This window comes from Simochromis diagramma, unplaced genomic scaffold (assembly GCF_900408965.1).
Source record: "Simochromis diagramma unplaced genomic scaffold, fSimDia1.1 OVJJ01000344.1, whole genome shotgun sequence".
NCBI lineage: Eukaryota > Metazoa > Chordata > Actinopteri > Cichliformes > Cichlidae > Simochromis > Simochromis diagramma.
Window position 1 is genome coordinate 13,263,672 of NW_024387375.1, and position 12,272 is coordinate 13,275,943.

General features: G+C 41.2%; 2 protein-coding genes across 5 annotated transcripts in view; one reads left to right on the forward strand and one right to left on the reverse strand.

Annotated features, from left to right (window-relative positions):
• Nucleotides 1-1,183, reverse strand: part of atm (ATM serine/threonine kinase) — a 25,650-nt gene extending 24,467 nt beyond the window's left edge. For 2 of the 3 annotated variants that reach the window (XM_040009165.1, XM_040009163.1), the window contains exons 1-2: nucleotides 355-493; nucleotides 50-143 (exon numbers count right to left, since the gene is read on the reverse strand). In XM_040009165.1, coding sequence (XP_039865099.1) covers nucleotides 50-121 — 72 coding nt within the window. In that variant the 5' untranslated portion in view covers nucleotides 122-143; nucleotides 355-493. Of the gene's footprint in view, nucleotides 1-49; nucleotides 144-354; nucleotides 494-930 lie in introns of those variants that run through there. The other variant, XM_040009164.1, reaches the window with a different exon arrangement.
• On the forward strand, nucleotides 790-11,881 carry npat (nuclear protein, ataxia-telangiectasia locus). Of its 2 annotated transcripts, none has more exons than XM_040009167.1 (17): nucleotides 790-1,009; nucleotides 1,175-1,293; nucleotides 1,385-1,445; nucleotides 1,540-1,612; nucleotides 1,810-1,850; nucleotides 2,199-2,441; nucleotides 2,614-2,689; nucleotides 3,531-3,654; nucleotides 5,460-5,548; nucleotides 5,656-5,737; nucleotides 5,820-5,916; nucleotides 6,033-6,149; nucleotides 6,635-8,050; nucleotides 8,386-8,486; nucleotides 8,966-9,059; nucleotides 9,191-10,527; nucleotides 11,139-11,881. In XM_040009167.1, the coding sequence occupies exons 1-17, from the start codon at nucleotides 973-975 to the stop codon at nucleotides 11,217-11,219; spliced, it is 4,188 nt and encodes a 1,395-aa protein (XP_039865101.1). In that variant the 5' UTR covers nucleotides 790-972; the 3' UTR covers nucleotides 11,220-11,881. The 2 variants fall into 2 exon arrangements, with proteins under 2 accessions (XP_039865101.1, XP_039865100.1); XM_040009166.1 differs by having other exon boundaries at nucleotides 791-1,009; nucleotides 5,457-5,548.
• The last annotated feature ends 391 nt before the right edge of the window (nucleotides 11,882-12,272 follow it).

The window sequence follows — 12,272 nt, forward strand, 5'->3', positions numbered from 1 at the left end:
TGAATTCATTTATTTGGACAACTGACAGGCAGTAGTTCGTCTTTTTCACCTTCCTCTCTGTAGCTTTGTCATTCTCGAGTGCTCTGCAGCAGGCCAGGAGATCATGAAGAGCCAGGCTCATTGTGCCTCACCGTATGTACACACTGGAGGGACAGGATGTTGACAAAAGTTATTCATCCGCTTTATACCTACACTATTATTACTTAGTAGACAGTGTAGATTTCTACTATTCGACCCACACTTTATTCACTGCTTCACTGCTCATGCAAACTACTTTAGCAACACGACACTGGCAGATTAAGCTTTTAACTTCATTCACAAACGTCCATTCAAACACCTGCACTGTTCACTGACCTCAGATGACTGCAGCGATTGCAGTTACGGAGTTGTCACACGCGCAGGTGCAGATGTTAGCTGAGGTAAGGCACACCGCTACTGTACCTGCCATAACAACTTTGCCATCTTGTAGAGCCACACGCACGCACGCACACGTAACCCACGCATAAAATATTCCCGCCCCAGCAGCAAGGCTCAGCTCCTCACATCACTTCCTTCTCATGCCAGGTATTGAGTGAGTCCATTCACTTTTCTATCAGCATGAAAATAAACCTAATGTTTTTAATAGGTATGGTGTTATTGAAGTGGTATACGATATGCTGAAGTCACGTTCAACCTATAAATTGAAGTATATATATGTAAAAAACTATAGAATGTTATCCAGATTGATTTTTTCTATTTGGACTACAACTACCACAATTATAATCAATAGCTTGATCTTGGTACTTCCGGGTTATACGTGCTTGAGTTCCCCGCCTTTTGAGTATAGAAGCAGTATTGTGAAGACGTCGCCTTCACAATAATATCACTGACGTGGTTTCATTTCAGTCAGTTTTTGAGCTTCTCGGAGACTTTTTCTGAACATGGAGTTACCTGTTCACATTTGAGGCCGCTTTCACCAACAATTAGTCGGTCATGTTGCTACCGTCTGACGTCGCTCGGCTTGTTTTGGGTAAGTCTGGTCGTCCATAGCAGACGAGTAGCTGTGGGGTTAGCCAGCAATGACAGTCGAGTGTAAATGGATGGATTTAGCCTCATAGCCTTAACGGTTGATTGGGCTGCAGTTGGAGGGTAACTGTTACTGCTGACTGAGGTGCTACTAATGTCCTTCCGCTAGGGTACCTCCAAGAAGAGGGACTGTCAGCTACAAGCCAAGCTTTCATTCACGAGAGCCCCAACCTGAAAGAGTATGCCGAGCACACCACAGGAGATGGGACTATTCCTGCTTGCGTTTTTGTAAGTGTGCCTTCCTCCCTCTTGTAAGCCGCCTCCACAGCCTGTCATGATTACAGCTGACTGCATTTATGTTTAATCTTTCCTCACACAGTCAATCTTTGGGAAGAGCCTGACAACCATTTTAAATGAGTATGTAGCTGCTAAAACAAAAGGTAAGCCATTCAGAGGATGTCTTTAGTGTTTTATGACCGATTATTGTTCATATGTCATGGTTTTGTTGCTGATGATTAGTCATATTTTCAACAGAGTCTTGTCATGAGGTTCCCGTCATGATGACTTCATTGTGGAAAAAGCTGGATTTCACACTCAACCAGATTAAGTAATGAGCTTCACTAATAATTGTGTGATAGCATAGGATGCATGGGGCTGATTTTGAAAAATGATTTCTTATTGTTTTCTATTGTTGATTGGTATGTTGTTGTGAGACGAAAGATAAACATCTACTGCTGTGTTTCTGAATGCTAAAACTTGGTGAAGTGAATCAATATGTGAATATTTTTCTGCATCTTTCCTTAGGTCATTGCAGAATTCCCCTGCTATATCAGCATGTCAGAGAAGTAAGTTTGTCAGGTTGTTTGTTTTGATGTAATGGGCTAATACATGGTGATGTAGCTGAAAGCATCAGGTTTAATGCATTGATGCATTTATGTAGAAATATACCTATAACGTAGGAACAGAAACTGTTTGAAAAGGGACTTCCCTAATCATGAGCTTATTGTGATTATAGTTGCCTGTTCCTAAAACCCCAGGAATTGGCATGTTACCCAAATAACTTCTGAATAAAAACATTGTCTATACATCAAATTGGGAAATTGGCACCATGATTACTTACAGTTGTCAAACAGTGCCTCAGCATTCAGGTTTTATATGTAACCTATTTACTTATCAGCCTCTGTGTGTTGCAGCACGTTCACGTGTTGGATTGGCAAACATGGCTAGACAGCGGGTCTTTGCCGTGGCTTCTGCGGGTGCTGTTGTCTGTTCATCGGTTTCTGAGACAAGCACCATCATCAGCCCAGCACACACCTCCCACAGCATGCTTGCCCACTCCACCCCAGTGTGCTACAGTGGTCCGAACAGCAGACCAGCTTCTGGCAGTGGCACAATCCAGCATATTCATGACAGCAGCCGATTAATGACTACACCCAGTCAGTAATATAACACACAACTGAGTACAAATGCTAAAGTAAAGTAATGCTAAGATCACAGCTTTTTTAAGGGGATAGCAGTGCTCTGTGAGCTCATTATTCATTTAATGCACACATACTAAGTCATAAAATGTAGTTTTTAATAATAAATATTCAAACTTATTCGTTACAGGGGATTCACCCATGCAGATCATTGTTTCAGAGCATCGGCTAAATCCAGGCCCAATGTCTCCTGGTCGAAGGAAATGGTATGAATAGTTGTTAATGCTTTACTATAGGTGTTATTACATAAACATCTGTCCAGAGTGCTAAAGACAGACTAATCTAAAGTGGATGGAAAAATTAGTTTTCGTTGTACATAATTTGTGCATGGACATTGCTGTTACAATGACTTTACAGTATCACTGAATAAACCTTTCGCATTGCAGAAAATGTGACTAATGGTTGCAGAAACAACAAACATGTATTTGGTGTGTTGCATAATCCAGAATGTTAGTGATTCAGTAGCTTTTCTTGCTAAGGGTTTGTCAAACTTCACAGGGTGTTTACTGTAAAATGACAGTTGTGATCTTGAGCACGAAAAAAATGCATCAGGTAGGGATTGTGAGCAAGTTTGATTCATTTCTGACCAATCTAGAAGTAGTGATCCTTCTGAACTGTGGATGGAGAGGACATCAGATGCCATGTCATAAGCTAATTGGTCCTTTGGCTGGTTGAGCTAAAAAAAAAAAAAAATGCTGATTGTAGTTAATTTCACATGACATTAATCAGTCACAAGGCTGTGTCACTGCTTATTCTAAATGACTCAATATCAGTATGTTGTTCCTTAATCTGCGCACACACCGGAAGCAATCCTCAGTGATATAGCCATAATCAGAAACCATAGAAAGTGATATTTGGCGACTTCAAGGGACTGCGACGAAAAGAACATCCTGGTGACGCAAAGTCAACCTGGAATATTGTCTGTGCTGGATCACCCCAACTTCATTGATTAATTCGATCTTCAGCATGTGATATTTCTGTTTGACTTTATTGTGCTGTTATTGTTATTCCCATGGTTTGTTTAAAATGTTTTTCTGTTGTCTTCAGGGACACCCCCAGGAAGAGAAGTGGTGCTCCGAGTGGCTCCAGTGCCCCTAGCAGATCTGCTACAGCTGCTGGCAGCAGCAGTGCAGAACCCCAACCTGAAGAGGCTGTTGATGAAAACTTCCCTGTAAGTAAATGGCCTGGCCTGTATTTGTACAGCGCTTTACTCAGTCCCTAAGGACCCCAAAGCGCTTTACACTACATTCAGTCATTCACCCATTCACACACACATTCACACACTGGCGATGGCAAGCTACGTTGTAGCCACAGCGACCCTGGGGCGCACTGACAGAGGCGAGGCTGGCGCCACCAGGGCCCTCTGACCACCACCAGTATGTCAGTAATGCTAGGTTTCCTAATCGCAGAGAAAAGTTAAAGACTACACTTCAATCACATATTAACAAATCCACTGACATTGTTGTTTAAAACCTTGTTGATCTGCTGAATGGTCATATATCAGTTAGAGATGGACGATCCGATATTACGTATCGGTATCGGTCCGATACTGACCTAAATTACTGGATCGGATATCGGAGAAAAATAAAAAATGTAATCCGATCCATTAAATATCACGAAAGCACCTCACAAAACTTGCAACGCGCCGTAACTCACCTCAGAACGTTAGCACGTCGGAGCAGTATGCATCACGTGATAGAGCGGCTGTGGCATGCGGGACCTGTCGGTGGTCTGGATAGCATGTGGAGCTTCGCTAGCAACCCGGTATTTCATCTCCGACAAAGTTATCCCGAGAGAAGTAAAGCAAGTGTGTAAGTCCATCTCTGAATGTTTGTAAAGCATTCCTGCGTTAAGCTTAACAAACGATATATGGAGCGACTGCCTCTTCTTGCTGCTACTTCAATCATGAAACTGCTTAATGATCAGCTGATCGGCTTTTCTGTCGCGAGTCCCTGTCTCTTGTTTGCTTTTGGCCCACTTTGCACCAGAAAGAGGAAACCAGCGGCTGAACAACAGCAGCACGTTTAAGCTTGATCAGCTGTTGTTAGAATTTATTTAATATTACTTTCTACACCAGGATCTTTTTCTGCGTAGCTGACGGCTGGTAACTGTGCAGGGGCGGATCTAGCAAAGTTTAGCCAGGGGGGCCGATAGGGCATTAACAGGGAAAAGGGGGCACAAAGACATACTTTTCTTTCTTATTCTCATTTAAAATGTCGAGCTTTTAATAAATAATTATCTGACACCCAAAGTTTTAATTTGATGTAAAATGAATAGAAGTCAATTACTGTATATAGTAACTATTAAGTCTAATATATATACCCTAGTAAGCTATAGTACTTTTTCCTTTGGGAAGGTACCATCTGTGCAGTCTGCAATTTTGTTGAAGAAAGATGTTGAATCTATTTAATATTTCTTGAAAAATAATTTATTTCTGTGCATTTTTTTCACACTGCATCAAATTAAGGTTGATTACGTCGATTAAGCATCATGAGGTGGAGCGTGAGGGGTGGTTCCCTATTTTTTTATTTTTTTATTTTTGTTGTTGCTGGGAGTTGGAACCCTATTAGTTAGGTTGCTTAATATTTACGCTAAGTACTCTTTAAAATACCAGAATAGGGAGGATGGTGTAGGTTTAAGTTTATTAGATTGATCAGTATTGCTGAACTATGAAATTTTTTTTTTTGCATACAGGTATAACAGAATAGCTTTAGTGTAGTTGTTGTTTTAAACTTGAGTATGAACTTATACAAAATGCAGCAAGATATTTAAAAAACAGTTTTGTTGATTAAAAAACACTATATCGGATTCATATCGGTATCGGCAGATATCCAAATTTATGATATCGGTATCGGACATAAAAAAGTGGTATCGTGCCATCTCTAATATCAGTCTGTGTCTCTAGATACAAGGGAAAAATTACTTTATTGCATCAGAAATGACATACTCTCTGTTTCATCTCACTCTTTACAGCAGCTTGTGATACAAAACGCACGTGACAAGATACTGGGTGACAGGTCCTTACAAGAGAAACTTGCTGAAAACATCAACAAAATCCTTGCAAAGTAAGTAACACGATAGGACTCTTCATTTTGTTTGCACTTGGATGTATTGTGCACAGTTTTTGATAATGATTGTGCTGTTTCCTACTCTGTTTCATCACTACTATCAGTGAGCCAATGCCCCAAACATCAAAGGGTTCTTCAAGTACAGTGGAAACAGACCAGTCTATAGATGAAATACTAGGATTACAGGTGATTTTTTTTTTCTTAACATTTTGCTTGTAATGTTTTCACTTTTTCTGTGTAATTTATTATTATTTACTCACGTATACAGGGGGAAATTCATATGAGTGACGACGCCATCCATGACATTTTGGAGCAAACTGAGTCCGACCCAGCTTTTCAGGCTCTCTTTGACCTCTTTGACTGCAGTAACTATGACCTCATTTACTTTAATGTGTTTTCCTTTAAATAATGGTTCGCAAATGTCTGTAACAGTTTAACTAAAGAACTTTTTGTAAGACTTTTTATAAATTGATGTTTGCAGATAAAACTAAATTCGCAGATGGAGAACCAGGAGATGGCGATACGAGCAGTAGTCCAGAAGAGACCGACACTGCTGGAACTACATCTGCAATCAGACTCCTTCAAAATATTGATACAGGTAGTCTGTCATAATCTAAATGTCGAAAAGGCAGCATAAATGTCTACAGAAAGTCTGGAAGGGGCTTAGAGGTGTAAGGCTGTAGCTTCTTGAGCTTCTAACAGTTGGTAAACTTTGTAAACAAAGTCAAAAATTGAAAAGTACCTATAATTATTCCTAATTTAAGAACTGAAATGAACTGCAGGAAAATACTAGCCATGACGAAGAGGTGGAGTGCACTTTCAGACAGTCTCTCCTGCAAGACATTCATGGTGTTGTTCACAGTAGTGTTGAGAACTGTGGGGAAAAAGAGTGGTTGACAGCTGGTTACAGGAACATCCCTGCCACTTGGACTTCATAAAACCTGGAAGCATCAGTTATGAAATTATAATAAAAATCCAAACATTTTTCCAAGTTTAAATAACTTTCTATGAGAGGTCAAGCAGGTTATCATTTCTGCTAACAATAGAGACAAATGAATAATTGAACTCTGTTTCTATTTTCAGGTGCCACACACAGTGATTCACCTGCTTCAGATACAACACCAATGACGGTGAAGACGAAACCTGGGCAAGAGCGAAAGACAAGAAAGTCCGCTCCTCCAACACTGTTAAAGAAAACAGTTCTTGGTCCCAGTGGCAGATCATCCAGGATTGAAAACAGCTCAGCCAGACTGATAGTGAGTCAAGGGGATCCCCGAGGTGTCTCAAGTGCTCCAACAAACTCAAACAGAAAAGAAAAAGATGCACTTTTCACTAACACTGTCAATGAAACACCAATGGATATTGATGAACCACTGAATACACCTCCCCCTCCTCCTTTGGACAGTTTGGCCACTCAGGAGCCTCCCGCAAAGGACAGCACTTCTATCGCACCTGTCTTTGATGAATCTTCCACAGATCCCTCGCCAGTGGACTCTGGTGCTTTTCCTGAGCCAGAGGAAACATCGGCCTCAAATATGAACAACCAAAAAGAACCTAAACAATCACAAGAGTTTAAAGATCAACCTGGTGCACCCGGAGCATCATCTTTGCCTCCCGAACAAGCTCAGCTGAACATCACTCCAGCGCCCGCCGCTGACCTACCTCAAATATTACTCTCAAACAGTGGAGGAGATACTCTACCAGTGTCTACTTTCTCAGTAATATCAAATTCTGTGTTAAAAACATCCTCTTCTACAGATACTACAGCTTCAGCAGCCTCACCCTCATCTGCTTTTATTGCTGCCCCATCTACGGCAACACCTGCCGCACCAACGTCTGCTTCTACCTCTGCAAGTCCAAGAGCTGCACATGCCTCATTCACAGCTGCCTCACCCGCATCCTCGTCCTCCTCCTGTGCCCCCGTTGCCCCTCCTCCTGCAGCTTCAGTTGCAACAACAGCTGATCTGTTAACCACAAGCATCCCAAACACGGCTGCAACAGACTCCAGTAATGTCATGTCTTTGAAAATAATCATAAGTGATAACCAGGATGAAGGTTCTTCCAGCGACACAGCCTTAAACCAGGCAATTTCCAGCATTTCTGGAGACAAGATTCCCACCATTTACGTTTCCTCCCCAGCTAAGTCGGTGGGATGCCCTGAAACTCCAAAGGCCAACATGGATGAGGTGGCGCAGGCAGTTAGTGGATTACAAAGTTCTGAGGCATTTGCTAGTCCTCTGAGCAGCAAGGCTGGAGCAGTAACTGCATCTCCACTAACTGGAACGTCACAGGCCCAGCAGAGCTATATAATTCAACTACCCCTGGATACAACTAACCCTGCCCTCCAAGGAGCCAGCTATTTCCTTGTAACAGAGCCCCCATCTACCGAAGCTGAAGGCAGACAGGTGGTGCTGCCTGCTGGTGTCTCAAACGGACAGTCTTTACCCACAAATCAATATGCGGTGACAACACCAACTCGCTCTACAAGTTACTCCACTGGTAAGAGACAGAAGGCTGCAAAACTGAGTCATCCCACAAACATTACATCTATAGGTGAATGTAAGGTAGTAAGCAATGTGCAGTGTGTATAACAACATACTTTTCCACATTATTGCACTGATTACAGTCCAAAATATTGAAAGTAAAGTTCTTTTGGCAAAAGATTGTAGGGACACTGTGGTTAAGCAATTTATTTATTTATGTATTTATTTATTTATTTTTGAGTTATCAATGGCAACAAGGCATGTCCCCATGTTTAATCTTTTTCCTTCACTTTCAATAACTTTCTCAGTATCATAATTATCAAACTATGACATCTGTGCTCCTGTTTGAAGGGTCAGCACTCGTCCTGCCATCACCCGTGAAGCCCATGATGCTTCCTGTTTCTGTTGTAGGACCGAATCCTGTGGGGAAAGTGCAGATGGTGTCCAATCAAGTAAGATAATTTTATTGTTAGTTGGAGCATGTGGTTTGCAGTTAAAAGCATTTCCTTTCTTACCATTTTAACCAGAATGATGGAGTGAGAAAAGCTTTATTTCTTTATTAAATGAGACACTTTCAGACCAAATTGGCTGCTAAGTAAACAAAACTGTCCAACTGTCCAAACTTTGCCACTCTCAGGTCAATGTGTTAACTTTATCTTGTGTGCAATGCAAACTGGTACATAAAATGTATTATACATTGTATTTCAAAGGATAAACATACTCTTTAACCTTTACATACTGTTCATATTCTATGCTAGTATGGCTTGGGTCAGTTTTGACCCAGTCAAGTCTCTGTTCAATTTTGAATTGGAGATCTGTTTGATTATTGTTTATCCAAGACTTTCTGTAAGTAAGACATTCTGCTTCTACAAGGAGTCCCAGTTGACTTCACATGTAAACCACATTAACCCATTCATTGTTACATTTACAGCTTGTTGCCATACAGAATCCTGTATCAGTAGAGCAGACAGAAACTGTCCCGTCCAAAACTCCCACCGTCGCAAGCAAACAACCTGTAGCTGCTGGTAAGTTAAAGGTTAACCTGCTTCTCCATGGTGAAGTTGTATACTGGCTAAAAATTATATGGTATCCTTTTTTGAATGCATCTTTGCTCAGCATAATGTTTTAATTTCACGGCCTCATTTCTAAATTCCAGGCACTGAGAAAAATCTGGGCAGTAAAGAGGTTCAACCTGTATCAGCTGGAAACACAGACCAGCAGGATGCAGAAAAAGGTGCCAGTCACAGGAGAATTTTATGTTTTGACTCTTCTGCAGACGTTCAACCACAAACTGCTAAAACGACTACAACCAGCACAGCCATGACTGCAACTACATCCCCATCACCATCTATCCAGCAGACTGAGAAAACTAATACAGAGTCGGTTGTTCGAATAAGACCTACTATCCTGGGTGGCAACAAACCCAAGAGGAGGGTAGAAACTGTCAGATGTTTAGCAAGTCCGCAGGCTGGAGTAAGCTTAGTGAAGGAGCCCTTTTCTTTACAACAGTACCAGAAAGATTCTGCTAAAAAGAGCTCTCGCAAGCAGGATCATAACACCCACAAGCAGGAGTCTCAAAGTGCCAGTACCAGCAGTGCTGATGCTTCAAAGGTTGAGGCTGGAAAAAAGTCAGAATCAGAAAAAAGATCAAAATCTGTTGAGAGGAAATGCAGTCAGGATGCACATAAAGATAACTCAAAACCTAAGGATTCGTATAACTCCAGGTCAGAGTCTGATTCTGCACTAAAATCAGGAAGTAGGAAGGACAAAGAGGAAAGCAGCAGGAAAGAATCTGCAGAGAAGGTGCCTTTGAAACCACGTGAGGGACGTACAGAAAAGAAGACTTCCTCTCAGGAAATGCCAAATGTCACAGCTAACAAAGAGAATGAAATGAAGGGTAGCATGCAAGACCAACAACCTTCATCCTCAGCATCAAGAGACTTGAGCCCTCCAGCTGTCACTCAGCCGGCATCTCAGAGTCAGTCCAAAGTTACAAAAACACCGTCTAAAACCAGTTCTCTGGCTAAACAGGCAGCTGAGATGCTTCAGGACATTCAAGGGCTCAAATCTCCCGCGAATCCAGTCAAAGGGCTTGGTGCAAGCAGTTCAGACCTTCCTGGAAGTGGCAGTAAGCAGGAAGCACCTGCTGATTGTCCCAGGACACCTCGACAGAAGGGAAAGGTTAAAGACGGAGAGGGTACTCCAAAGCATCTAATGCCTCCCAACACCCCAGATGTACCTGGCTGCAGCCCTGCCAGTGAAGCCGGCAGTGAAAGCAGCATTAACATGGCTGCTCACACACTTATGATTCTTTCACGTGCTGCCATCGCCAGGACAGGCAGTCCACTGAAGGACAGTTTGCGTCAGGAGGGGATAGGAGAAAACTCGCCTACTAGCTCAAAGAACTCAAAGAAACGCAAGCAACCTATTTCAGCATCAAGCCCCCCTCCAAAGAAAGAATCAAAACGATCTCCCACCAAAAAGAAAGACCGAGTAAGTACAGCAGTATGGTTTTTGTCCAGTCTTTTTTTCCTCTTTATTTTGTATTCAACTCTTTTGTGTTTTGTTGTGTAGTGATTATCAAAGGTGTGTGGACACCAGATGAACTTCCATTGCGTATCAGTCCTTTTTACGTGTTTATTATTTATTTATGGTCTCAACAAGAACCTAATCTAATTTACTAAATAAAGTACACTTTGTTATTATGCCCAAGTACTTCATAGTCTCTTCAAAATATGCATATTTGGTACAATATACACTTGCAGTATGATGAAGGTGGAATGAGGTGCTTGGGCAAATACACAGCCAGTTAACTGGGTCCTAACACCCTGGCATCCTGTGCGATTGCCGGTCTTGCTTGTTGGTAAGCTATGTGACTGTTTTGAAAGCGTGACAAGTTTCTTGCCAAATATGAGGACCACTCAAAGAATCTTGACACTGCACATCTTTGGATCATCCAGCCTTAAACTTGCCAAGTGTAAAGTAGATGTTGAGTTGTTAAGAAAAGCAAAGCAAGTAAAGACAAACACATACACACGGAGGCAGATGTTTGATACCTAGTTCTGTCATAAAACTCTTATTTATTGCTTTCATTTTATTTGCAGGAAAGAAAGAAAATTATAGATTATTTCCCTGAAGACTTGGATGTGGATAAGTTCCTGTCTTCACTTCACTATGATGAATGAAACCGGACACGCCAGCAGGAAAGGACTGTCGTAACTTGTGTTACAATCCAGAAATAGAACAAGCCCTCTGATAACACAGTACATCTGGTTCCTGTTAATAACTTTGCCTGAGACATTAAAGTTGAAATGGATTTTTCAAAAAGTGTGGGAATTTTGGCAAACCCCCTTCCCTCCAGTGAAGGTGACATATCTCATGATCATGTTGCAACAGTAGCAAAGCAACCATTGCACTTTTGATTTTTTACACTTTTTACTCAGTAATGAACATGAGGACATTGATTTACACTCTGACTTATGTTGTGGAACAGTTTTGATTTTGGGCACTTTGGCAGAGTGGGTGTGTGTTGTTAATGGTCGACTCAAAGAATTGCCTTGGTCAATATTTGACTCCTTTGCTAAATACTGACCTATTTGACACCTGACAGGTCGGTATCTAAAATTACACTTTGGAATATGTTTCTAGCAGACATTTTTAAAAACACTGAAGTATAGCTCCTGTTTTTGAGTTGAGAAACATTGTGTTATTTGAAAAATAAAAAACTAGTGTAAATATAAGTTTTAGTAGCATAAACATGTATATTACTTTTTTCAGAATCAGATGCTTTGTTGAAGCTGTTCAGATTTGTATACTTGGCTTCATTTTAATAAAACAAAGAAAATCATGTTTGTTCTTTTGTCTACATTTAAAGCCATACTTACTAAGTCCCTATAAAGACTAAAAGAACACGTGTTTTTTTTGTTCAGTGTGAATGTTGTGTGAAGGCTGGGACAACACCACAGGATGATAAGGAAATCTGGAGCTCTAGAACATATAAGGTTTGTCAGTGTTGTCCTTTGATGACTGAAAATGTTGAGGAAATCCTTCAAGGATGCTTGTGTCACATTTGAACTCTGATGTTCATAACCTCAGGCAGCCAGACTGATTTGTAGATTCTACTGGTGCCAGTGACGTTTAGGTGTACCGCGTGACTCAAGGTACATGCTAACCTATTGACCTTTCAGGCTTTGTCAGTGCTTAAAACTTTCCAAGACCATAGAAGTGTCACATATATG